Raw genomic sequence first — 26,651 nt, 5'->3', positions numbered from 1 at the left:
AAAAAAACATGCAAAAACAGAAATACTGTATGTTTAAAAAAACATGAGGTAACGTCCAAAGATTCAATGTCCATTTAGGATTCGGATGGCAGAGGGAGAGAAGCTGTTTCTGAATCGCTGAGTATGTGCCTTCAGGCTTCTGTATCTCCTACCTGACGGTAACAGTGAGAAAAGGGCATGCCCTGGGTGCTGGAGATCCTTAATAATGGACGCTGCCTTCCTGAGACACTGCTCCTTGAAGATGTCCTGGATGTTTAGTAGACTAGTACCCAAGATGAAGCTGACTAGATCTACAACCTTCTGCAGCTTCTTTTGGTCCTGTGTAGTAGCCCCTCCATACCAGACAGTGATGCAGCCTGTCAGATGCTCTCCATGGTATAACTATAGAAGTTTTTGAGTGTATTTGTAGACGTGTCCAATCTCTTCAAACTCCTAATAAAGCATAGCCCCTGTCTTGCCTTCTTTATAACTACATTGATATGTTGGGACCATTCACTGTGTAGATTAGTAGTTATGTCTTTAATCTTTCCAAGTACCCACTTTTGATCACCTCTGTAGTCCCTTGCCAAGACTGCTTGTCCAGGAGTGAAACTTGAACCTCCTTGTTTGAGGAACCTTCAGTTTGTCTCAGCTGTTTGTCCTGCAGACCATATAGTCGATTGTCTTATAGTCCTTCTGAGATTGTGTTTGAGGAGATCCAAATCTGAATGGAAAGGATGACGCAGGAACAGCATTGCTGGTGAGTTGTTGGTTGTAGAGTGTGTTGCACTGCAATATACAAGGAGGAAATTGGCAAAAACTTCTGAATCGGTGTCTGTGTAGTGTGTTCTGCTGACATTGCTCGCATGTGCATTCTTTAGACTCTGGACAAACTTTTCTTCTGGAAGTGTTGGTATCCTGAACAGTGTATGACAAGCTTCACTGAACAATATGGATCATAATGTATGAACACAGTGATGTCAGCATTTCGGAAAGCCAGCTCACACTGTTTTGTCTATTGCTATTTCTCTCTGATCTGTAGTAATAAATTCAAGGGGTGGAGCACGTGGACAGGTTTAACAGGAACCTGTTGGAGTAATTGACAAATCTAAGAAGGACTGCAGCTGTGATGCATCCTTTGGCCTTGGGGCATCCACCACTGCTTGAATTTCTTTAGTGCACTTGTGTAATTCTTGTGCATCTTGTGACCATTGTAAGTGAAGTTTAGTTTAAAGAATTCACACTTAATGCATCATACTCTGAGCCCATAATCTTCTAATCTTTTTAGTGCTGTCTTGAGATTTTGGAACTGTTCCATGTCATCTTTACCGATAACAATAATGTCATCCAGGTAACACTGAGTGCCTGGACAGCCTTGTAGCACCTTGTAGCCAGAATGCAGATGCTACTCCAAAAAGAAGCCTATTATAGTGATAAAGCCCTTTGTGAGTGTTTCTGGTGAGAGACACTTTGGACTCTTCTTCGTTCGCCATCTGAGGATAGTCGTCAGTGAAGTCTTCTTTGCTGAATGGTTTTTCTCCAGAAAGGCTTGTGAAGGTATCCTCTATCTTGAGCAGAGGGTATTGGGTTGATGGTGACATTAAAGTTTCCACAGGTCCCAACAGGCTCATTCTTCTTGGCTACTGGGACCACTGGCATTGCCCATGACACTCATCCTTCGAAAGAAGTCCTTCAGCCTCGGTGCAATCTAGCTCACTGGCTACTTAATCACAGATGGTGTAAGGAACTGGATAGGCTTTGTAAACCTTGGATTTGGCATTTTCATTTAGCACTATTTTCCAGTGCCATCCTTTACCACTGCAGTGGCATTAACTGGTATCTTTCTTAATTTGCTTTCAGTTTTCTTTATTACAGGGAATGTGGCATGCAAATAGTGGATGAATCTCCAATTAAGTTGCAGTTGTCTCAACCAGTTACAACCCCACAGTGCCAGCCCTCTTCGTTTACCACATACAAGCCCAATCTGGCTTGTTGGTTGTTGTATTTCACTGTTACGAATTTTATTCCCACTGGAGTTATCTTTTCTTCAGTATAAGTTCTTAGTTGGATATCTGCAGGTATCAGTTCAGTATCTTTGAAATGCTGTTCAAACTTATCTTGTGGAATGACTGAAACAGCAAAGCCATTGTTCAATTTCATTTTAATTAATTTGCCATTTACACTTCTGGTGTAAGCCATATTGCTTGTCTATTGTTGGTTTTCACATTGTAAATCTTAAGGCTACACAGTCCTGTGTCACTCTCTTCAGATTTTTCATCAGCAGCTTAGAGAATAGTTCTGTTTTTGAAACTAATTTGACTTTATAATTTTTTTTCTCTTCTATGTGCAGTCCATTTATTTTTGTCTGCCTTGAATGCTCTTTGTATGTGTCCTACTTTGTTGCATTATCTGCAAGTTTTGCCTTTAAAACTGCGTTGTTGTGAGCTATAACAGTAGTACAATTTGTTCAGCCAGGCAGGTTTCTGTTTAGACAGTGCAATTTTGTTCACGCTTACTTTCATTTCTTACTGTAACTCAATTGTGCCTCTGCTATTTCTGTTGATGCCATTATTTCAACTATTTTTAAATGTAAGTTGTGCCTCAGTTAGGAGTTGTTTTTGAATGCTGTGTTGTCAGATTCTAAAAGGTAAATGATCTCTCAGTACATCATGAGCTCATTACTGAATTTATATGCTCAGGCAATTTCTTCAGTTCAGCTATGTATGCTGAAATGAACTCCTTTCTGAATTCGCTGATGAAACTTTAAGCATTCTGCAATCAACAATAGTTTTGGTTCTAAATGTTCCTGCGTTATATTCGCAACATCAGCAAAGCTCATTTTGGCTGGTTTGGTTGGAGCAGTCAAACATCCAAGCAAACTGTCCAATGCACTTAGCAAAATTGGCATCCACTTTTCATGGGCTATTTCAAATACTGCTCAATTCACTCAGTATATGACCCAGTTATCCATTGTGCAGTGGAGCGTGTCTATCTTTTCCATGTAGCCAGCCATTTCTGCTTTTAATTTATTTTTAAATTATTATCACCCAGTACTCACTCCTTACGAGCCTGTGAATTTTTCCATTTTCTGCTCAAACGTCCACAGAGGAAAAAATTCAAAAGGGCGAAGAATGCAGGACTGAAGGCGCTATATTTAAATGCGCGTAGTATTCGGATTAAGGTGGATGAACTTGTGGCCTAATTAGAAACTGGTCGATATGACGTGGGCATCACTGAGTCGTGACTGAACAAAGGACATAGTTGGGGGCTCAACATCAAAGGATATAGACAAGCAGGAAGGCATAGGTGGTGGTGTGGCCCTGTTGGTAAAAGATGGAATTACATCTTTAGAACAAGGTGACATAAGGTCAGAGAATTTTGAATCTTTGTGAGTGGAGTTAAGAAACTATAAGTGTGCAAAAACCATTATGGGAATCATATATAGACCTCCAAGTAGTAGCCAAGATGTGGGGTTGAGATGGCAAAGAGAGCTGGAAAAGACCTGTTTAAGGGTAATGATGCAATTGTAATGGTGGATTTCAACTTGCAAGGGGATTGGGAAAATCAGGTTGGTGTCAGATCACAAGAGAAGGAATTTGTTGAATGCCAATGAGATGGCTTTTTAGAGCAGCTTGTGCTCGAGCCTACTCGGGGAAAGGCTTTCTCAGACTGAGTGTTGTGTAATAACCCAGATTTTATTAGGGAGCTTAACATAAAGGAAATCTCAGGAGACAGTGATCACAATATGATTGAATTCATTCTGCAATCTGAGAGGGAGAAGCTTAAGTCAAACGTATCAGTATCACAATGGAATAAAGGGAATAACAGAGACATGAGAGAGGAGTTTGCCCAGGTGGTTTGGTGAGGATACTGGCAGGGATGACGGCAGAGCAGAGATGGCTGAGGTTTCTGGGAATAGTTCACAGGGCACAGGGTAGATGTAGTTCTCAAATGGCAGGGGTAGGCAATCGTGGCTAAGAAAGGAAAGTTGAGGACTGCATAAAAGCCAAGGAAAGGGCAAAAGTGAGTGGGAGGTTGGATGATTGGGAAGCTTTTAAAATCCAATAAAAGGTAACTAAATAAGCTATATGAAAGGAAAAGATGAAATATGAGGGCAGACTGACCAATAATATAAAACAGAATACCAAAAGTGTTTTCACTTCTATATAAAGAGTAAAGGGGGGGGGGGGGGGTGAGAGTTGATATTGGACCACCAGTAAATGATGTTGGTGAGGTAATAATGTGGGACAAAGAAAAAGCAGATGAACTTAATGTGTACTTTGCATGTCTTTACTGTGGAGGACACTAGCAGTATGCCAGAGGTCTGTGAGTGTCAGGGAGCAGGAGTGAGTGCCATTGCTATTACAAAGGAAAAAGTGCTAGACAAACTCAAAGGTCTTCAGGTGGATAAGTCACCTGGACCAGATAGACTACATCCCAGAGCCATGAGAGAGGTTGCTGAAGAGATAACAAATGCATTGGTCATGATTTTTCAAGAATCATTTGATTCTGGCATTGTACTGGAAGATTGCAAATGTCACTCCACTCTTTAAGAAGGGAGGAAGACAAAAGAAAGGAAATTATAGGCCAGTTAGCCTAACCTCAGCGGTTGGGAAAGTTTTGGATTCTATTATTAACATAGAATTCTATAGCACATTACAGGCCCTTTGGCTCACAATGTTGTGCCAACCAACATACTCTAGATACTGCTTAGTATTACCCTACGGCATAGCCTTCTACTTTTCTAAGCCTCCATATATTTAAGAGTCTCTTAAAAGACCCTATTGTCTCTGCCTCCACCACTGTCGCCGACAGTGCCTTCCACACACCCGCAACTGTATGAAGAACGTACCTCTGACATCCCCTCTGTACCTACTTTCAAGCACCTAAAAACTATGCCGTGTTAGCCATTTTGGCCCTGGGGTAAAAACCTCTGGCTATTCACAAAATCAACGTATCTCATCATCTTGTTCACCTCTATCAGGTCACCTATCATCCTCCGTCACTCCAAGGAAAAAAGGCAAAGTTCACTCAACCTATTCTCATAAGTCACGCTCTCCAATCCAGGCAACATCCTTGTAAATCTCCTCTGCACTCTCTCCATAGAATCCACATCTTTCCTGTAGTGATGTGACCAGAACTGAACATAGTACCCCATTAAGGAAGAATGTACTTGGGTACTTGGAGACTAATGATAAAATAAGTTGAAGTCTGCATGGTTTCTGTAAAGGGAAATCTTCCCTGACAAATCTGTTAGAGTTCTTCAAGGAAGTAACAAGCAGGGTGGACAAAGGAGAGGCAGTGGATATCATTTACTTGGATTTTCAGAAGGGATTTGATAAGGTGCCACACATAAGGCTGCTTAACAAGATAAAATCCTTTGGCATTACAGTAAAGATACTGGCACGGATAGCAGAACGTCTGATAGGTAGGAGGCAGCGAGTGGGAATAAAAGGGGCCTTTTCTGGTTGGCTGCCAGTGACTAGTGGTGTACCTCCGAGATCAGTATTGAGACAGCTACTTTTCACATTGTTTGTCAGTTGTTTGGATAATGGAACTGATGGCTTTGTGGCAAAGTTTGTGGATGATACAAAGATAGGTGGAGGGGTAGGTCGTGCTGAGAAAGCAATGCGATTGCAGCAGGATTTAGACAAATTGGAAGAATGGGCAAAAAGGTGGCAGATGGAATACAGTGTTGGGAAATATATGATAATGCATTTTGGTAAAAGGAACAATAGTGCGGACAATTATCTAAATGGGGAAAAGGTTCAATCATCAGAGGTGCAGAGGGACTTAGTCCTCGTGCAAGACTCCCAGAAGGTTAATTTACAGGTTGAGTCTGGTGAAGAAGGCAAATGCAATGTTGGCATTTATTTCAAGGGGAATAGAATATAAAAGCAAGGAGGTCATGCTGAGCCTTTGTAAGACACTAGTCAGGCCGTACTTGGAGTATTGTCAACAGACTTGGGCCCCATATCTCAGAGTGGGTGTGTTGTCATTGGAGAGAGTTCAAAGGAGGTTCACGAGGATGATTCCTGGAATGAAGGGGTTAACGTATGAGGAGTGTTTGGCAGCTTTGTGCCTGTACCCACTGGAATTTAGAGAAATGCGTAGGGATGTTATTGAAACCTGCCGAATGTTGGAAGGATTAGATAGGGTAGATGTGGAAGAGGATGTTTCCTGTGGTGGCGGTATACAGAACCAGAGGACACAGCCTCAAAATTGACGGGTGACCTTTTAGAACAGAGGTAAGGAGGATTTTTTTTTTTAGCCAGAATGTTTTGTTACAGACTGGTGGAGGCCAAGTCCGTGTGTATATTTAAGGTGGAAGTTGATTGTTTCCTCATTGGTCAGAGCATCAAAGGATATGGTGAGAAGGCAGGTGTAAGGCGGAGTGGGATCTGGGATCAGCCATGATGGAATGGTGGAGCAGACTTGATGGGCTAAATGGCCTAATTCTGCTCCTGTGTCTTATGGTCTTGCTGCACTTCAATGGGTAGGTAGTTGCCACTGTCTTGTAACACCCAAAGATATAAATTAATTGGAAGAACAAGGGAGTTCGGAACGTGAGTCTTAGTTTACTTTATTTTAGCGAGGTGAGCACGTGTTCTGTGCTGGCGTAAATGATGCAACCAGTTTGCATGCTGTTACAGATAAACCATAATGCATTATTTAAACGATCAAAATTACTCAAAATCCGCAGTTTTCTGTTCCGTTGATGGAAAACTATTGCGATTGAAAATAAAGTGGAAATAATAAAGCGTTTGGAAAGAGGTGAACCGCCATCTGTCATTGAAATAGCTTTAGGCTACAGTCGGTCAATGATCGGAACAACTTTAAAGGATACAGGCAAAGGATAAAGTAAGAATAATGGAGCATGTGAAAGGCCCTGCCCCGATGAAAGCTACAATTATTACTAAGCAAAGCAGTGGTTTAATTATTGGAATACATACGTTTCTTAAGTGTATTATATACATAGAAAGATAAAATATATACTAAGACAAACGTTTGACTAACTGACACTAAGTAATACCTGATGTATTTGTTCCGACTTATGTACGAATCCAACTTAAAGACGGACTCAGGAACGGAACTTGTTCGTAACCCGGGGACTGCCTGTACTGTCATTCTTCTGGTGAGAAATTGTAAGACTTGTTTTACTGGTAGATGGAACCAACAAGTCAGCAACACTTAGACAAGTGAGCTTGTCAACATTGGTTAGGAGAGAAAGTGTAGTAATCTGCTGCATTCCCAATTGATTAATAAGATTGGAGGCCAAGTTAAAGTGTTTGCAGTAACCACAGCAATGATTTGGGGAAAAAGGGCAGATTATTCATGTTGTATAGAAACAATATAAATGTTCACTGTTTGTGTATCAAATTGGCAATGCATAGTCCTTTTATCTTTCAACATTGAGCTTTTAGGTAATGGGTCTGCTAATAGACAGATAGGTGATAACTGGTGTGGCACGGAGAGGAGGAGGTATAGGATGTCATTACAGAGGAGAAAACTGCCTCCTCAATCCGTATTAAAAACTCTTCCGTTTATTGATTTAGAATATGAAGGAAAACTGCAGATTAATAGTCTTGAAAAATGAATTAAAACATCACAAGTTGTTCCATCAGTTAACCCATTGAGTAAACTGATTTCAAGCACAAATATGGTTCATCGCTGCAATCAATTTAGATTAACTAAAAAGATTTCCGGGCAGTGATTTCTGCGCAATATTATCAAGGCTGAAATGTAATTTTTGAAGAAGTCAGCAAAGTGAAGATCCATAGACGTTATTGATGTGAATTTTGGTAAACAGATTTTTCTTGAAGGGATTTAAGCCTGTGGAATTGATGGTAAATTTTCAGTCTTTCAAGAAAATTGGCTGAGTAACAGCCGGCAGAGTGAATGGTGATGTGGGCAGGTGATGAAATTATCAGGATGTGTTTAGAGGTGTCATTCAGTGATCTTCGTTGGAGTTGCTTTTTCACACCGAGATTGGTGGGTACCTGGAACGAGGTAGTGGTGAAAGCAGATAAAATGGTAGTGTTTAATAGCCTGTTAGAATATGTTGAGAAATAGAGGGATGTGGATCATGTGCAGCAGAAGGGATTTAGTTTAATTTAGCTTTGTGTTCTGCACTGTTATATTGGGCTGAAGGGCTGTTCCTGTGCTGAACTCTATATTCTGTGTTTGCAATTGCTATTGAATCTCATTTCTCTTGCCAGGCTATGCTTCAGTATTCTTAAATAGATCTCAGAATGCTTTGTTCAGAAGGGATTGCTTGGGGGAAAAAAGTGACATTATGCAGATTCATATTTTTGTATTTATTTTATGCACATTTATGTTGTTAGTGTATTATAGATATACTCAATTGTCCATATCTGTAAGAAGAAAGATGTGGTTAAATTGGAAAGAATGCAGAAGGATTTTTGAGGATGTTGCCAGCACTAGAGGGGACCTCTGTTATGTGAAAAGGTTAGCTAGACTCTGTCCTTATTCCTTGGAATCACAGAGACTAAGGAGCAACCTTATAGAAGTGGTTAAAATTCTGAGAGTCTTGTGTAAGTTGTGCAGTAATGGTCTTTTCCCCAGGGTAGAGGAGGCCAAACCTAGGGTTCATAGGTTAAGGTTGAGAGGGGGGAAAGATATAAAAGAAACCTGATGGGGAACATTTTCAGGCAGAGAGTGGTGAGTATATGGAGGAAGTGGTTGCAATGATATCATTTATGCAGCATTTGGGTAGGTATGGACATGGATGGGAGGAACCTGGAGGGATATGGGCTGAACAGTGGAAATTGGGACTAGTTGTGTGGGCACCCTAGACTGGTTTTGCTGAAGGGCCTGTTTCCAGCGGTTTTACTCTGATTCTTTATCTAGATTCCAAATAACTAAACATAAAAGTCATTGTAGTTGTTACCCATGTTTATTGATGTACCAAATTTGAACTGAAATGAATAGTACTAGTTTAATTTTTATTCAACCATACGTGGATACAGCCAAGTCAAGTAGTGTTCCTCTGGGGCCAATGTGCAAAACACAGTGCTAACACAAGGTAGACACTTTATAATCCCAAAGGAAACTACAGTGTCACAGTAGCATTGTAAGTGTACAGATGTAAAGAAAGAATTTTAAAAAGTTACCTCAAAGTCTATCAAGAGGGAGTTATCACTTCCCCTGCTATAGGTTGACTTATTGTAGAGCCTAATGGCTGAGAGTAAGAATGATCTCATATAGAGCTCTTTGGAGTAGCACTGTTGTCTTAGTCTATTACTAAAAGTGCTCCTCTGTTCAGCCAAGGTGGCATGCAGAGGATGAGAAACATTGTCCAGAATCGCCAGGATTTTCCAAAGGGCCCTTTGTTCAGTAGCCTCCGGTGTGTCCAGTTTGACTCTTATAACAGAGCCATCCTTTTTAATCAGTTTATTGAACGTGTGTTGAAGCCATTGCCCCAGCACACCACCGTATAGAAGATTGTCCTGGTGACAACAGACTGGTAGAACATGTGAAGGAGAGGCCTGTATAATCCAAAGGACCTCAGTCTCTTCAGGAAGTAGAGGCGACTCTGGCTCTTCTTGTACACAGCCTCTGTGTTGGTGCTCATATGGTACAGAAAGTTAATATAGTAGTTCGTCGACATTATCTGAACCCTTAGTGCCTAGGTGGCACATGGGGTCTCCACAAGGTTCTTCCATTTCTTCCAGTCTTTCGCTCTGCTGCTCACCATTGCCCAGTTCATACCTCCTACTTTCAGTTGTGCTTCCACACATCTTCGCCACGTCACTTTGGGCCTGCCCCTACTTCACTTTCCCTGTGGGGTCCACCTTAGTGTTATTTTTACTAGTTGATCATTTGGCATTCTCATTACATGGCCCAGCCATCTCCATCGTCTTCTTTTCACACAAACTGAGTTTGATTCCATATTGCAAGGTGTAAGCAAGTCTTGGTTTCTGATTTTCTCAGGCCAGAAGATCATCTTGATATGTTGTAGACATTTTGTCTGGAATGTGTCAAGTTCTTGCAGATGTCTTTCGTCATCTTCCAACATTCACTTCCATAAAGTTTTGGAACCCCCAGGTTGGGGGTTGAGCGTAGGGCCAGCAACCCTACCCTGTAAAAAAAAATCTTTACCGCGGCAGAAGCCGAAACAAGGAATTTTATTGATGCCGGTGAGAGGAGTGATGCAGGACTGGCAACAGAAATTATGATGGACGGAGATCAAAGCCACCAGGACATCTCCGGACTGAGAGCTAATCTTTCACCCAAAGAAACTATCCCTATTGGATGCTGGAATATTCGAACTTTATATCAAACTGAAAAGCTTGCACTGACTATCAGAGAGATGCATAACTACTGACTGCAGCTGCTTGGAATACAAGAAACACATTGGATAGATTCTGAAAGCAGCCCCTAGCATCTGGCAATACAATCACATGTTCAGGCCACATGGACAACCACCATTTACAAGGTGTGGCACTCATCATGGACAAGGATGCCTCGAGGGCCTTATTATAATGGAACCCCATCTGTGGAAGACTCCTGTATGTTTGTTTAAACTCTTAAGTTTGCTAAATTGTCCATAATCTTCCATCCTTGGACTCACTTTACACCACATGCTGTTAGAGCAGTGCTGCCAGGATAATCAAGGACACGACCCACCCAGCCAACACACTTTTTGTCCCACTTCCCTCCGGGAGAATGTTCAGGAGCATGAAGATACGTACGGTCAGATTTGGGAACAGCTTCTTTCCAACTGTGATAAGACTGCTGAACAGATCCTGACCTGGATCTGGGCCGTACCTTGCAAATATCTGGACCTGACTTGCACTACCTTACTTTCCCTTTTCTATTTTCTAATTACGATTTATAATTTAAATTTTTATTATATTTACTTTGATTTGTGCTTCAGGGAGCACGAAGCGCAGAAACAAATCTCACTGTGATGCTTGTACGCTGTAGTATCAATTGTTTGGTGACAATAAAATATTTGTATATGTACCTACTGAGGATGCGGAAGAAGAAACTAAAGATGAATTTTATAACAGCCTTCAAGCTGCCGTGGAAAAGATCCCAAAACACGATGTGCTCATTATAATGGGGGACCTTAATGCAAGAGTTGGGAGTGAAAACAGCAATTGCGAAAGTACTATTGGAAGGCATGGTGTTGGAGTCATGAATGACAATGGTGAAAGACTTTGAGACTTTTGTGAAATGAACCGTCTTACAGTAGGAGGCACCATTTTCCAGCATAGAGATATCCATAAACTCACGTGGAAATCCCCAGATGGGAAAACAGAGAGTCAGATTGACAATATAGCAGTTAGAGGGATAATAAATCAGCCATGATGGAATGGCAGAGCTGTCTCAAAGGGTCAAATGGCCCAATTCTGCTCCTACGTATTATGGTTTTATTACTTGATTAAACCAACTCAGCAGAAAGTAGGAGTTTTAGAGGAACATGTCTCAAGCTCTTTTGAGAAATAAAACACAATTAATCTTTTACCGATGTACTCGTTCCTGCACTTTATAATAATGGAGCCTTAGTGATTTAAGAGAGAGTGTTTGTGGCATTGACTGTGGTAACTCCTGCCCTACCCATCTTAAAATCCATTTGCACAGAGCTCTGGAAAGGGGGAGAGAGAGATCCTGGATGATATCAGCGTGATGTAATGGAACTGGGACCTCAAAGACATCTCCTAGTTAATCATTCTGTCTAGGCTCTGGATGTTGAGGTCTAGAAGGAGGGTGAAAAAGAGTGAGAAATATAAAGGTATAATCTGTCAGTGAAGCAGTAAACATGAGTATTTGATAGCTCTGGGCTTGTACTTGTTGGAGTTTTGAAGAATCGGGGGGGGGGGGGGGAAGATTTCATTGCAATCTGTTGAATATTGAAAGGCCTAGATAGAGTGGATGCAAAGAGGATGTTTCCAATAGTAGAGGAGTCTCAGACCAGAGGCCACAGCTTCAGAGTACAAAGCTGTCACAGATGAAGAGGTATTTCATTAGCCAGAGTGTGGTGAATCTGTGGAATTCATTGCCATGGAAGGCTGTGGAGGCCAACTGATTGGGTATATTTTAAACAGAAATTGATAGTAAGAGTGTCAAAGGTTACAGCGAGAAGGCAGGTGAATGGGGTTGAGAGAGAAAATAAATCAGCTGTAATCAATGGCCTCACAAGGACCACTATCATTTTGTGATTTGGAGACTTGTGCGCCTCTATGATCTGCAGAGCTATGCTGGTTGGAGTCAGGGCCTTGTACTTTGGCTTTTGGTGCAGTCAAACAAAGCTGTTAAAGAAACGGCAATAAAGAATCCTTCTACATCTGTGTGCGATAGTATTCCTGAGTCTTCACTTGGGACGTGAATGACTGCCAAGGACAAGACAGAGATGGAGCCTTCATTGCTGCCCTAAATACCAGCAGCATAATAGGCAGTTAGTAAGATCGATGGGCCAAATGGCCTTGTTCTATGTCTGACGGTGCTTTGTTCCCTCAAATTTGTGCTTGGAATTGGTTTGACACTTCAGAGTTGATTTGAATTTTTACAGCTTTGCAAGGTGATACATCAAATGTTGAAAATGTCTGCCTTGTAGTCTCAGTGGAGGACAGTGCATGGAGGTTCGTAACTCTTCATGTTCAGAGTTTGGCTTGGTAGTGTGAGAAGGCAGCTTGACTTTCATATAGTTGCTAACAGTTGGTGTTTATTTTTTAGGTCTTGTTCACTTTACACCTTTTTAACTAACTATGATATTACCAACCCAGTCTGATCAATGTGTGCTGGTTTATTTGCCTTTGAATATGTCTAGAGGGACTTGACTGTTCAGCAGTTGTCAACAAAATTGATCTGCTTCATAGTTTTCTTTTCCTGCTAATTAAAAACCGTTTGTCTCTGTTCTCTTCCAAACTTACTTTCCCAAATTTTGAAATCATGACACTACCTTGGGGCATGTTCAGTAAGTTCTGTCAGCTTTCCAAGTGGCTGCTCTTGCATCAGGCACAAAATGCTGGAGGAACTCAGCAGGGCAGGCAGCATCTATGGAAAAGAGAACAGTCGATGTTTTGGGCTGAGACCCTTCATACGGGACTGGAGAAAAAATGACAAGGAGTCAGAGTTAGAAGGTGGGTGGAGGGGTGGTGAGGACGAAACACAAGGTGAAAGGTGAAACCAGGAAGGGGAGGAGGTGTGAAATAAAGATCTGGGAAGTTGATTAATGATAGAGATGCAGAGCTGGAGAAAGGGGAATCTGATAGGAGAGGACCAATGTCCATTGAAGAAAGAAAAGGGGCACCAGAGAGAGATGATGGGTAGGTAAGGAGGAGGTGAAGAGAGAAAGGGAAAACGGAATGGTGACTTCGGGGGCATTACCGGAAGTTTGAGAAATCAATGTTCATGCCAATCAGGTAGTGGCTACACAGACAGAATATAAGGTGTTGCTCCTCCAACCTAAGTGTGGCCTCAACACAACAGTAGAAGAGACCATGGAATGGGAAGTGAAATTAAAATGGGTGTCCACTTTTACTGGGGGACAGAGTGTAGGTGCTCAGTGAAGCTGTCTCCCAATCTACGTCTGGTCTCTCTGATATATAGGAAGTCACACCAGGAGCACTGGATACAGTATATGACCCCAACAGACTCTCAGGTGAAGTGTCGCCTCACCTGGAAGGACTGTTTGGGGCTCTGAATGGTAATGAGGGAGGAGGTGCAGGAGCAGGTGTAGCACTTTGGTTATGCTTGCAAGGATAGGTGGCTGGAGGGAGATCAGTGGGGAGGGACGAATGTTCAAGGGAGTCGCGTAGGGAGTAATCCCTGTAGGAAGCAGGAAGTTGGAAGGGTGGGGAAGGGAAAAATGTGCTTGGTGGTGGGATCCGGCTGTAGATGGGGAAGTTATGTACTGGACATGGAGGCTGATGGGGCGTTAGATGAGAACAAGAGGAACCCAATTCCTGGTGGGGTGATGGGAGAATGGGGTGCGGTTGAGGGCAGTGTTGCGGTTGGATGAGCAATATCTTGTATTTCATCTGGGTAGCCTCCAGCCTGATGGCATGAACATTGATTTCTTAAACTTCCAGTAATTAGCACCCCCACCTTCACCATTCTCTATTCCCTTTCCCCTCTCTCACCATATCTCCTTACCTGTCCATCACCTCCCTCTGGTGCTCCTCCCCCTTTTCTTTCTTCCATGGCCGCCTTTCCTTTCCTATCAGATTTCCTCTTCTCCAGCCCTGTCTCTCTTTCACTGATCAACTTCCCATCTCTTTACTCACCCCCTCCCCCAATCCCGGTTTCACCTATCACCTGTGTTTGTTCCTCGCCTCCCCCACCTTCCTACTCTGACTCCTTATCTTTTTCTCCAGTGTTGATGAAGGGTCTTGGCCCAAACCATCAACTGTACTCTTTTCCGTAGATGCTGCCTGGCCTGCTGAGTTCCTCCAGCATTTTGTGTGTGTTGTTTGGATTTTCAGTATCTGCAGATCTTCTCGTTTGCTTTTGCATCAGCCTCAAATGCAAATACTGGCCCTTTGGTCCACAATGTTAGTGTGAATCAATTAAATTAGTATTCTAGTTTCTTCTGGCTACGCATTGCCTGTATCCTTACATTTCCCTCACATTCACATGCCTATCTAAATGTTTTTTTAAAGTCTCTAATGTTTTGGCCTCTACCACCACTCCAGGCAATGCATTCCAGGCACCCACCACTCTGTATTTAAAAGAAAAACTTGCCCCTCATTATCTAGAGAGAGATCAAGAATGGGGATGCTTACTGAAAATTTGCTCCTACCAATGTAATCTGGAGGCATGGTATCACATTAATATGTTACTCTAGCTTTAATTTAAAAAGAAAATCACTTCATTTAGGACCAAACTTTAAACCCTCCTGGTCAGTATTGCTTGGTTGCACAATTATCAACATAACCACTGGTAGAATTAGACTAAACCACACAGGCTCAAATCCTGCTAAGAAATGTCTTAAGAAAATTCTTATAGTACTCAGTGAAGCTTCTGGAAGAGTTGTGTAAGTACACACATCTGGGTTGAGAATTGGTTATCAGAGAGTGGAAGTAAATGGAATATCTCAGGTTGACAAACTAACACAGGTAGATGGGACTAGCTCACTGGGCAATACAGTTGGCATGGATGAGATGGGCTAAAGGTCATGCTTCCATGCTGTTTTGGGTACTGTAGGATTTGATCCTTGGGACTTAGAGCCTTACAGCTCTACAGCACAGAAACAAACCCATTTAGAGGTCATGGGTTAAGTGTGAAAGATAAAATGTTTAAGGAAACATGAGGAATTTTGGTGGTGAAAGTGTGGAATGAGCTGCTAGCAGAAGTGGTAGATGTGGGTTTGCTTTCATCACACCCACATCCACCACTTCTACTGGAAGCTCATTCCACATTCGCACCATTCCCTAAGTGAAGAAGTTCCTCCTTGAGTTCCCTTTAAGTATTTCACCCTTAATGTGAGTAGGCTTTTTCCACGAATGCTGGGCAAAACACATAGAAATATAGAAAATAGGTGCAGGAGTAGGCCATTCGGCCCTTCGAGCCTGCACCACCATTCAGTATGATCATGGCTGATCATCCAACTCAGAACCCTGTACATGCTTTATCTCCATACCCCTGATCCCTTTAGCCACAAGGGCCATATCTAACTTAAAGTCTCCCACAGTTCTCCCACTCCTCGATGCTCTAGTTTCCTCCCAGAGATGAGTTATTAGGTTAGTTGGTAATTGGGAGGTGCAGGCTGGCTTGGCTGAAAAGGCCTGTTACTGTGCTGTATCTCTAAATAGAAAGAGGCCAGAATTGATTTAATGATAAGTAACAGATTTAGATCATAATGATAAAAGGGGCAGAATTAGGCCATTTGGACCATCAGGTCTACTCTGCCATTCCATCATGGCTGATTTTTTTTTTATCCTTCTCAATTTCATTATCCTGTCTTCTCCTCATAACATTTGATACTCTGACTAATCAAGAACCTATCAATCTCTGCTTTAAATATACCAGTACCTTGACCTCCAGAGCCTTTTTTGGCAATGAATTGCATACATTCACCACTCTGGCTAAAGAAATTCCTCCTTATCTCTGTTTTAAGAGACTGCACCTCTTTTCTGAAACTGTGCCTTCTGGTCCTAGACTCCCCCACTATAGGAAATGTCGTCTCCATGTCTACTCTGTATAGGCCTTCCAATATTTGACAGGTTCAATTGAATCCCCCCTCATTCTTCTAAACTCCAGTGAGTACTGGCCTAGAGCTATCAAAAGCTATTCATATATTAACTCCTTTATTCCCAGAATCATTCTTGTGAACCTCCTCTCCAATGGCAGAACATCCTTTCTTAGGTAAGAGGTCTACAACTGTCATGACATGACAATCACAATCGCCATGAGTGATTGAATTTAATGTTAAACTTTGTGACTGTCCCCTCTGTTTCTCAATGTGAACTATTGACTTTTAAGACATTTTTGAAAAGAATAAGGAGTGACTTGATAGGAATAAACAAAGCTGATCTAAATGGTTGACCTTACCTAGAATTCTGTTTGGTGTGACATGTAACCCATGCATCCAATAAAAGGAAGAACCGTCACTTATGGGCTACTTGGTCCTGATAAGCTTTTTCTATTTACTGACACATAAGCAAGCTGGAGGAACTCTGGGTCAGACAGCATCTGTGGAAGGAAATGGGTAGTCATTGCTTTGGGATGAGTCTCTTCATAAGGACTTGTGAAGGGTTTCGACCTGAAACATTGGCCGTCCATCTCTCTTCTAGATGCTGCTTGATTCTGTTGAATTCTTCCACCTCCTTTGTGTTCATTCACATTTCCAGCATCTGTAATCTCTTGTGTCTCCCAATAAAAGGGCTTAGACTGTAAAAATCCAGAAGCCTGTGAAACTTTAAAAAAAAGGAGGAACAGATTATAAGTACAATAGGCAGTATAATTTTAGAATACTTAAGAATGATCAGTTTTTCAGGAGCATTGGTAGCTCATTAAAGACATGACAGTATGATCCATGATTAGGAAGTGTTAGACTTGGCCAGTGTATCACTTTCACTTTGAGGCATTGTACTTTTTTTTAAACAAGCTTTGAGTGATGTTTTTCTAGGAATGAGTTCCATTCCATTTAAGGATCGGCACAACATTGTGGGCCGAAGGGCCTGTACTGTGCTGTACTATTCTATGTTCTGTTTCTTTGTTTTGTGACTGCCTGTGGGAGTATGAGTCTTGAATTGTATTCTGTATACATACTTTGATAATAAATATACTGTGACATATGAAGTATAAGTACTTGCAGGAAAAGGGTGTTCGAATGCAAGTTATGGAGCAACTTAATGGATTTTTAGAGTAATGCACACAAAATGCTGGAGCAACTCAGCAGGTCAGGCACCATCGGTGGAAAGGAAGAAATAATTAATGTTTTGGGCCAAGACTCTTCATCAGGACTTTGTGTGTGTTGCTCTGGATTTCCAGCATCTGCTGAATCTCTTGTGTTAGTGGATTTTTACATAGTTTTGGAATGTAGTCATAAAGTCAAAACTAAATTTGGTGTAAAACTATCCAAGTGAAAGTCAGCCCCATAAATGAATGTTAGGAAAGGACATGAGGAAAATGGAGCAGAGGTGGAGAGGCACCACGCACAAGATGCTGGAGGAACTCAGCAGGTCAGGTAGCATCTATGGAAATGAATAAATAGTCGACGTTTCAGGCTGGTATCCTTCATCAGGACTGGGGTGAAGAAATAGCATTTTTGAGTCACGAACTTGGGACTTAACCATATAACAATTACAGCACAGAAACAGGCCATCTCGGCCCTTCTAGTTCATGCTGAACGCTTACTCTCACCTAGTCCCATTGACCTGCACTCAGCCCATAACCCTCCATTCCTTTCCTGTCCATATACCTATCCAACTTTTTAAAATGACTTGTATACTTCCCCATTTTTAACAGTTGGCAAGGTCACGCAGAAGTCCTGTAATTGCAGAATGCCAGATTGTTTTGATGCAATCTCACTGCAGACTGATGAAACCTTACTGATTTCAGTTTTATAGTTAACACTCAGGCATGTGTTTGAATCCCTGCTTTGAGAAAAGTAAAGGAAATTGTGCAGAATGTAGTCTGCTAGCCTTCTGTCAGCCCGATTGCCAAAGTTCAAGGTAAATGTATTATTAAATATGTATATGTCACTATGTACTACCCTATGTGGGCATTCACAGTAGAGCAAAGAAATACAATAGAATCAGTGAAAAACCACAGATGCACGTGCACACACAGACACACAAAAAGACCGGCCAACAGACAATGTGCAAACAATACATAGATAATAGCTGAATCGATGAATGAATAAATAAATATCCATTAAGTAGTTAATTAATTGATAAGTGCTGAGCAGCTGAGTTGTAGAGTCATTGAAAGTGAGTCTGCAGGTTGTGGAGTCAGTTCAGAGTTGAGTGAAGTTCAGGAGCCTGATGGTTGAAGGGCAATAACCAATCTCATTGGGAAAAGCTGAGGATACGATTATATACCTCTCTCTCAAAGTGTGATTTAGAGTGGCAACAGCTTGCGCTATGACCTACTGATAAAACTCAGCCAGACCTGGTTACAGAAAGCTGCCACTATTGAGTAGACCTGTCCTTTTGTACTGAGCCAGTAATAGGCAAGGTTAACTGCAGGGCACTTGTTGTGTTGAGACCTAGAATTCCACACGGTGTCACATGAGAAGGCCAGCCACTGGTTCATCTGGGGAACGGTGTTATAATAGATCCTCATTATGATGAAAGGCCGGACTGAAAACTAGAGACATTTGTAACTAATAGCCCTGTTTGAATCTTCCCTCTGAAGTCTTTGCTTTGAGTGCTGCACCTTAAATTGTTTTGTCAGGTCTAGGAAATCGCAAGTGTCTGTAGTGGTGTAAAATGACACATGTAATCCATTGAGATTTATTCCTGAAGTTATTATACAGACATTCCATCTCACTGATGGCTAAATCTAGATCTCAATCTGGCAGTTTTAGGTTTTCAAGCTAGTTTGTCTCCTTTTGAAACATAGAACTGTACAGCACAGTATAGGCCCTTTGGCCCATGATGTTGTGCTGACCTTTTAACCTACTCATAAACTCAATCTAACCCTTCACTCCTACACAGCCCTCCATATTTCTATCATTCATGTGCCTGAGTCTCTTAAAACTCCCTAATATATCTGCCTCCACCACCATCCATGCACTTAAAAGATTAAAAATAAAGATTAGCTCTATTAGTCACATCTAAATTGAAACATACAGTGAAATGTGTGGTTTGCGTCAATGGCCAACACAGACGGAGGCTGGGTTGGGGGCAGCCCGCAAGTGTCATCATGCTTCCAGTACCAGCATAGCATGCCTGCAGCTGCTGACCCTATAAAGCATTGCGCTGCTGTGCTGCACTTAACTCTGTGTGACTCTGGCATCACCCCCCTATACTTTCCTCCAATCCCCTTAAAATATGACCTATTGTTTTAGCCATTTCTGCCCTGAGTTAAAGGCGCTGGCTGTCCACTCTCTATACCTCTTGTCATCTCATGCACATTTCTATTCCTGAATGATGTGCAGTGCAGAATTTCTAAAGTGATGCAATCTGTTAAATTAGAATATCATATAGCACAGAAATTGGCCCTTCAGTCCGTCACATCCACAAAGGCTGGACCCCATCCACACTATACCATTTATCTGTGTTGATTCCATAGCCCTCTATGTCCTAATAATGAGGACAGGTTGATAAGGCTAGGCTTGTATTCTGTTGGTGTACAAGATTATGAGATACTTAATATAACTCCAGATTAGTGGCATGATAGGCTTAAGAATTTGTTATGTAACTGTATGGGTGAGCTCAAATTTTGTTGGTCATGATACTCTTGACCTTTTCCAATGCCTATTAACACCTTTTCTTTGAAGGTGTCTATCAGTTAAACAGACAGACAGACATACTTTATTGATCCCAAGGGAAATTGGGTTTCGTTACAGCCGTACCAACCAAGAATAGTGAAGAAATATAGCAATATAAAACCATAAATAATTAAATAATAATAAGTTAATCATGCCAAAGTGGAAATAAGTCCAGGACCAGCCTATTGGCTCAGGGTGTCTCACACTCCGAGGGAGGAGTTGTAAAGTTTGATGGCCACAGGTAGGAATGACTTCCTATGACGCTCAGTGTTACATCTTGGTGGAATGAGTCTCTGGCTGAATGTACTCCTGTGCCTAACCAGTACATTATGGAGTGGATGAGAGTCATTGTCCAAGATGGCATGCAACTTGGACAGCATCCTCTTTTCAGACACCACCGTCAGAGAATCCAGTTCCACCCCCACAACATCACTGGCCTTACGAATGAGTTTGTTGATTCTGTTGGTGTCTGCTACCCTCAGCCTGCTGCCCCAGCACACAACAGCAAACATGATAGCACTGGCCACCAGCCTCGTGGAACATACTGAAAGCACAACTGATTTTCTAAATCATCGTATTTCACATTTACAAGTGGATTTTTAAATTCATACCGAACACCTCAATCAGATCAATTTTTAAATTTATTTCCATGAAACAGGAGAGTGTGCTTGATAATGACAGCGCCACCATCCTGGACATCATCCTATTGAATCACAAGTCTTTCCGGCGGATTTTTTTTGTCAAAAGGAGCAGCCAGATTTCAAATGAGGCCTGTTGAATGCTCTGATTATTTGTATGAATATCCTTTTTATTCCATGTCTGCAGTGATGCCTGTGTCTGATTTTGTTTATTTGCATCAGCAAGCCAGTCTTTATTCATTATTCACTCTTTTTCAATTGCATTTCTATGTGGGATTCTTGTGCCCAAAATGTGATGCTTCACACTTTGTTGTATTGAATTTTATCTGCCAAGTTTTGTTCCACGCCTTAATTTGGGTTCCTCAATGACTTTGTTTTATTTCAGTGGCACATCGCCATCACCAGTTATCAAATGTGCCTTAAAGCCCACTTGATTTCAAGCTGTAATCAGTTAAATCAAGGCCTTGGATGTTTTCAATTCTTTCTCAGTTTTCCACAGTCTGCTTCTGTGTGGAATCTTCAAGATTTAGATTCAAACGTATTTATCACATCTGCATCAACATACAGTGAAATGCGCCTTTTGCGTTAACAACCAGCACATACGAGGATGTGTGGGGGCAGACCACAAATGTTGTCACGTGTTCCAGCTCCAACATAGCATGCCCACAGTGCTCAGCAGGACAACAAGCAACAAAACAAGTCCCATTCCTCCCTCCTAGGATTTGGAAGGAATGGCAGTATATTTCCAAGTCAGAATGCCATGCAACTTCAAGCTATAAACACTTGAATGATTTTCTTTGGATTTATTTCTACTTGCTCACTTAAAGATTAGCTTTATTTGTAACATACATCAAAGCATACAGTGAAATGCTTCGTTTGTGTCAAATCAAATCATTGAGGATTGTACTGGACAGCCTGCAAGTATCGCCATGCACCCGGCTTGAACATAACTTGACCACAACTCACTAACCCTAACCCATACCGGAGCACCCAGAGGAAATCCACGCAGTCACAGGGCGAATGTATAAACTCTTTACAGACAGCAGTGGGAATTGAACCCTGATCTTACAGCTACTGTTGTAAAGTATTGGACCTGTTCATTTCACAAACAGGCAACTTCTCTTTCCATGTAGCCCATTCAAAGTAAGTATCTGAAATTTCCACTCAGCTATGTAACGTTGAAGAGGCTTGGCCTAAAGAGAGTGAGAAATCTACACTCTTTGAAGTCAAACTCAAAGTAATTTTATTATCAAAGTGCATATCACCATATTACCACCCTGATTCATTTTCTTACAGGCATTTACAGGAAAATCAGGGAATACAATAGAATTTATGAAAAATATTAATAAAGACTGACAAACAACCAATGTGCAAAAGAAGACAAATTGTGCAAATAAAAAAAGTTAGATAATACTGAGGAATTGAGTCGTAGAATCCTTGAAAGTTAGTTTTTAGATGGCAGTTTCATTTAGTGTTGAGGAGTGTGAAGTTATCCACACTAGTTCAGGAGCCTTTTGGTTGAAGGGTAAAACTGTTCCCGTGGGACCCAAAGCTTCTATACCACCCGCTCAATGGTGGTAGCAGTGGAGCAAGAACTGCATCCCGTCCTTCATCGAGTTGCAAAACAAGACAACATAATGTTTCTATGAATGTGAAATCTCTTTAAATTGCTCTTCATTATGTGGAGTTTACAACCCAAAGCAGGCTATATTGCCCAAACTTTGTGTTTGCTGTTGCTTTTTTCTCACTGTTGACTTTCTCTCTCGTACTCGTTTAGCTTTCTATTAACTGGAATGTAGAACGTTTCAGCACTGTGCAGGCTGTTTGGCCCATGAGGTTGTGACAACCTTTTAACCTACTCTAAAATCAATCTAACCCTTCCTCCTCACATAGCCCTCAATTTTTCTATCATCTAAGTGCGTTTCTAAGATTTTCTTAAATGTCCCTGATGTATCTGCCTCTACCACTATCCCAGGCAATGCTGTCCACTCACTCACCACTCTGTTTTAAAAAAAAGTTTACCCTCTGACATCCTTTTCTATACTTCCCCCAATTACCTTAAAATTATGCCCCTGGTATTAGCCATTTCTGAACTGGGAAAATACTCTGGTTATCCACTTGATCTATGCCTCTTATCATCTTGTACACCTCTATCAAGTTGCGTCTCATCTTCCTTCACTCCCAAGAGAAAAGCCCTAGCTTGTTCAACTTGCCTTCATAAGACATGCCCTCTAATCCAGACAGCATCTTGGTAAAGCTTTGCACCCTCTGCAATGGAGATTTACTAGGAATCTATGCAATTAACCTTTGGGTAACCTTTAACCTGATGGCATGAGCGTTGATCCTCCAACTTCCAGTAATTTTCCCCCTACCCTCTCTTCCCTCTTCTTCAATTCCCCACTTCTTACCTCTTCTCTTTTCCTCACTTGCTTATCACCTCCCCAGGTGCACCTCCTTCTCTTTCTCTCATGGTCCACTCTTCTCTCCTATCAGATTCCTCCTTCTCCAGACTTTACCTTTTCCACCTTCCAACTTCTTACTTCATCCCTCCTCTGCCACTCATCTGCTTTCATTTCTCACCACCTCACATGTCTGTCTTTCTTTCTCCTTCCTCTTCCCACAAACCCCCCCCCCCACCTTCTTAGTCTGGCTTTTCCCCCACCTTCCTTTCCAGTCCTAACAAAACATCAACTCTTTATTCATTTCCATAGATGCTGCCTCTCCCGTTGAGTTCCTGCAGCATTTTGTGTGTGTTGTTTGATAAAAGGAAATTGGTTTGATGTATCTTTCATATATGGTCCCTTGCTGTGGTTTCCTCACAAGAACAACTGAGTAGTTGTGCTGGGAAAGCTGCTGCCTCGTCACTCCCGTGACTGGGTTGAATCCCAACCAATAGTGCTGTCTGTGGAGATTTCATCCAGGTGTTCTGCCTTCAAAATGTTCACACTGACTTGTGAGTGGTAGGTTAAATGGCCACTGTGAACTGTTCCTACTGTGTAGGTGGGTGGTAGTGTTTGATGTGAGCTAATGGGTTTAGTGTTGGTGGGTACTTGTTGGTCAGCACGGATTCAGTGGGCTGAAGGGTGTATCAATCTGTGACAGACAAATGTGCCTGCTCCTTTACAACTTTCAGTTATGTTAATAATTGGAACAGCTCTGTGATTAAGCCACAGATCACGTGGAAGCGATCAGAATTCTGCCATCCACCGGCATCCAATAAAATGGGCCTCTTTTGAAGTTGGTGTTAATTACCAAGTGGCATCAAGCAGACCATTGCTCAGCAAGTCTGATTGCTGCTGACCATGGGACCTATTGTCACTTATATACTTGGATGGTGTTTGTTCATCAGTGCACTGAAGGTCACTTTCACACATACTGGCACTGAATAACTTAAGCTGCAGGACCAGTATTCGGCTGAAGGGGGGCACGAGGGAAAGCAGTTGTGCAGTTCAGAATCAGCAGTCTTTGTTAACTTTTGAATACCACAGGCTTGCGTCTGAGACTGACATTTCCGATTTGGTTTTGAGTTAATTTTAAAATAACTCTGTGGTCCTTTGTAGAGAGCCTGCCTTAACTTTCGTGATTTACTGTTAGTTCCCTTGTTCAATATTTTTTCAGTTATTGACTCATTTAGTCTTGTGCCCCAATCTGCTTTCTGTCCTTCATCTCATCCCTCCACTTCCCACCACTCCTTCGTTTCTCCCCTCCCACCCATCATCCCTCCCTTGACACCTTATCACCCCTCCCTCATCCTTTCCGCATCACTCCCCTCGGATCCCTCGCAATTGCCCCCCCGATCCCCCGCCATCAACCCCCCCGATCCCCCGCCATCAACCCCCGATCCCCCGCCATCAACCCCTCAATCCCCCGCCATCACTTCTCCCTCATCCCCTTACCCTCTAACATTCCTCTTTCTCTCCTGTTTTTTTTGTATCCTTCTCATCTCTCTCTGTCCCCCACTCTCCCTGTTTTTCAGTGAATGCTTACATCTTCGGCTATTTCCCGATTCCCTTCATTATGGTTTAGGTATGAAACATTTTCAGTTCAATTCTCATTCAACAATGCCCAAGCTTATACGTATGATCCTAATTTCTGCTGAAGGTCTGGCCCAAGAGCACACAGACAGTCGAAAGCAGTCTTTTCCTGGTGTTGAGCATTCTGTGGTCACTGTCTTTATCTCTACACCCATTGAAATTTGCACCGGTGGTACAAAGGGCAAAATATCATCGTGTCTCCTTCTCCAGTGTATATACGCCAGTTTCATAATGACAGGTTAAACAAAGCCATCTTTGACATTGGTTAACTTTAATTTTCTTCAAAAAGTATTTTCTTACTGCATATTGATTGGAATTTTTCCTTTTTTTGTCTGTTTTGTTTTGTTCTCCAGTCTGACCAGGTGCAGGTCATCCCCAGTCCCGGTGTATGTATTATTTCATTTTCTGTTCTGACCATCTTGCATGCTTTCAAACTGCTTGTGGGCAGTCCATGGGGTATCTGACTCCTGGTAACCCGGTGCAGAGCTGTATGTATCCTAATTCATTTAACCGTCGCATGATCCTAAATAAACTGAGCTTCCATTGGACTGACAGCATTCAGAGATGTACCAAGATGATATTAAATGTATAGTTTGTTTAGTCTATGTTAGTTTCATGCTTCCTTTCTTAGGACTAGAAGTTCTCCCCATCTTATGTTATTTCCAGGAGCAAAGGTGGGGGCGTTGCTATGTATATATCTATCACAGTGCCCGCCGCTGGGCCAGTCGTGTGCTGTCACAGTGCCCGCCGCTTGGCTAATCTCACACTGTGATGGAGCCTGCCACTTGGCCAGTCGCGTACTGCCATGGTGCCCGCTGCTTGGCTAGTCATCTGCTGTTGGGGTTGCTGGCCATTTGGCCAATTGCACACCTTGGCCAGTCACACACTACTGCAGTGTCTGCCAATTAACCAATCAAGCCAGCAAAAATAAAGAATCAAATTCATGTTTGATTTGAAGCAACATAAATGCCCTCACCCTTGCTCTCTTCCTGCATCTGCTTCCTTTTATCTGCTCCTTAGTTTTGCAGTTATCTATTTTAAGAAAGTGCTTTTATCCAAAATGATTTACACTAACCACACTGGATGTTAATTTGGTTAATAGCATGGCATAACTTGGTTATTCGGGGTGTTGTTCCCATGGAAATTAACTAGAATATGACTAAAATAAAACCAGCTTTCCCAGACCTCATTTGGAAGATACTCAGTGCATTTGGGTGGTGCGGGTGTGTTCAGGATTTGGGATTGGGCAGAGATGTGTTTTTAAAAAAATCACCCATTGCGGACATGATATCCTGTAGTTGTAAAAGCTGTCGAGAGTTAAGCTGTAGCTGTCTGACTCAATGAATTAATTTCTAGTTTTTATTACACTGATGTTCATCCTGTGTACATTAGGAGCAATGTACGGTAAGACTGCTTTTCTTATCAAACGTCATTCTGCTGAAGTCAGTGCTCTTAACTGCAGAAACCCAGACCAGAGGCTAATTCGTTCAAGGAGCTGAAGCCAATCTAAGCTGACACCTTGGGATTTCAGTTCCTCGTAAAGTGGCTTCATTTTGTCAGCTTGGAGCTTTTACTTAAAGATTTGACCCAATAATGATCTTCAGATGGGAATTCCAGGGTGCATAGGCATAATTGCTAAAATAAATGTAATTAAAAATGAAGGTGCTAAATTACTTGAAAGCTCTTCATTGTACAAATTTTAATTTGAAATGTCCAGTTCCCCTGATAAAGGGCTCAGAGTCAAGTTGATTATATACACAGGTGCAATAAAAAGCGTGCTTGAAACTACATGAGCACAATTCTGTTTGTTGTTTACAGAATGCTCTAAGTTTATCCTTCACTTTTCCACATTTTAGCAGATTTTTCAGGCTTGGGGATGGATATAATTTTCTTTGAGGCCTGTAATTTTCTCTATAGCTGCACACACAGTCATCTGCATCAATATACAGTGAAATGCACTGTTTGCATTAAGAACCTACACACCCGAGGATGTGCTGGGACAGTCCACAACTGTCGCCACACATTCTGGCACCAACATAGGAGGCCCACGATGCTGGGCAGGACAACACAAAATGTGACAGGCAACAAAGC

At 41.9% G+C, this 26,651-nt stretch overlaps 1 protein-coding gene across 2 annotated transcripts in view; it reads left to right on the top strand.

The window, feature by feature from the left end:
* Positions 1–26,651, top strand: part of ctdspla (CTD (carboxy-terminal domain, RNA polymerase II, polypeptide A) small phosphatase-like a) — a 241,000-nt gene that overhangs the window by 163,235 nt on the left and 51,114 nt on the right. The window contains exon 3 of one of the 2 annotated variants that reach the window (XM_073055056.1): positions 24,914–24,946. The exons of the other annotated variant lie outside the window; for it this stretch is intronic. Within the exon in view, the coding sequence (XP_072911157.1) occupies positions 24,914–24,946 (33 nt within the window). The remainder of the gene's footprint in view (positions 1–24,913; positions 24,947–26,651) is intronic. 2 annotated transcript variants of the gene reach the window in all.

The sequence above is a fragment of the Hemitrygon akajei genome, chromosome 8 (assembly GCF_048418815.1).
Source record: "Hemitrygon akajei chromosome 8, sHemAka1.3, whole genome shotgun sequence".
In the NCBI taxonomy this organism is placed as follows: Eukaryota; Metazoa; Chordata; class Chondrichthyes; order Myliobatiformes; family Dasyatidae; genus Hemitrygon; species Hemitrygon akajei.
This window is presented reverse-complemented; position numbering and strand designations above follow the sequence as displayed.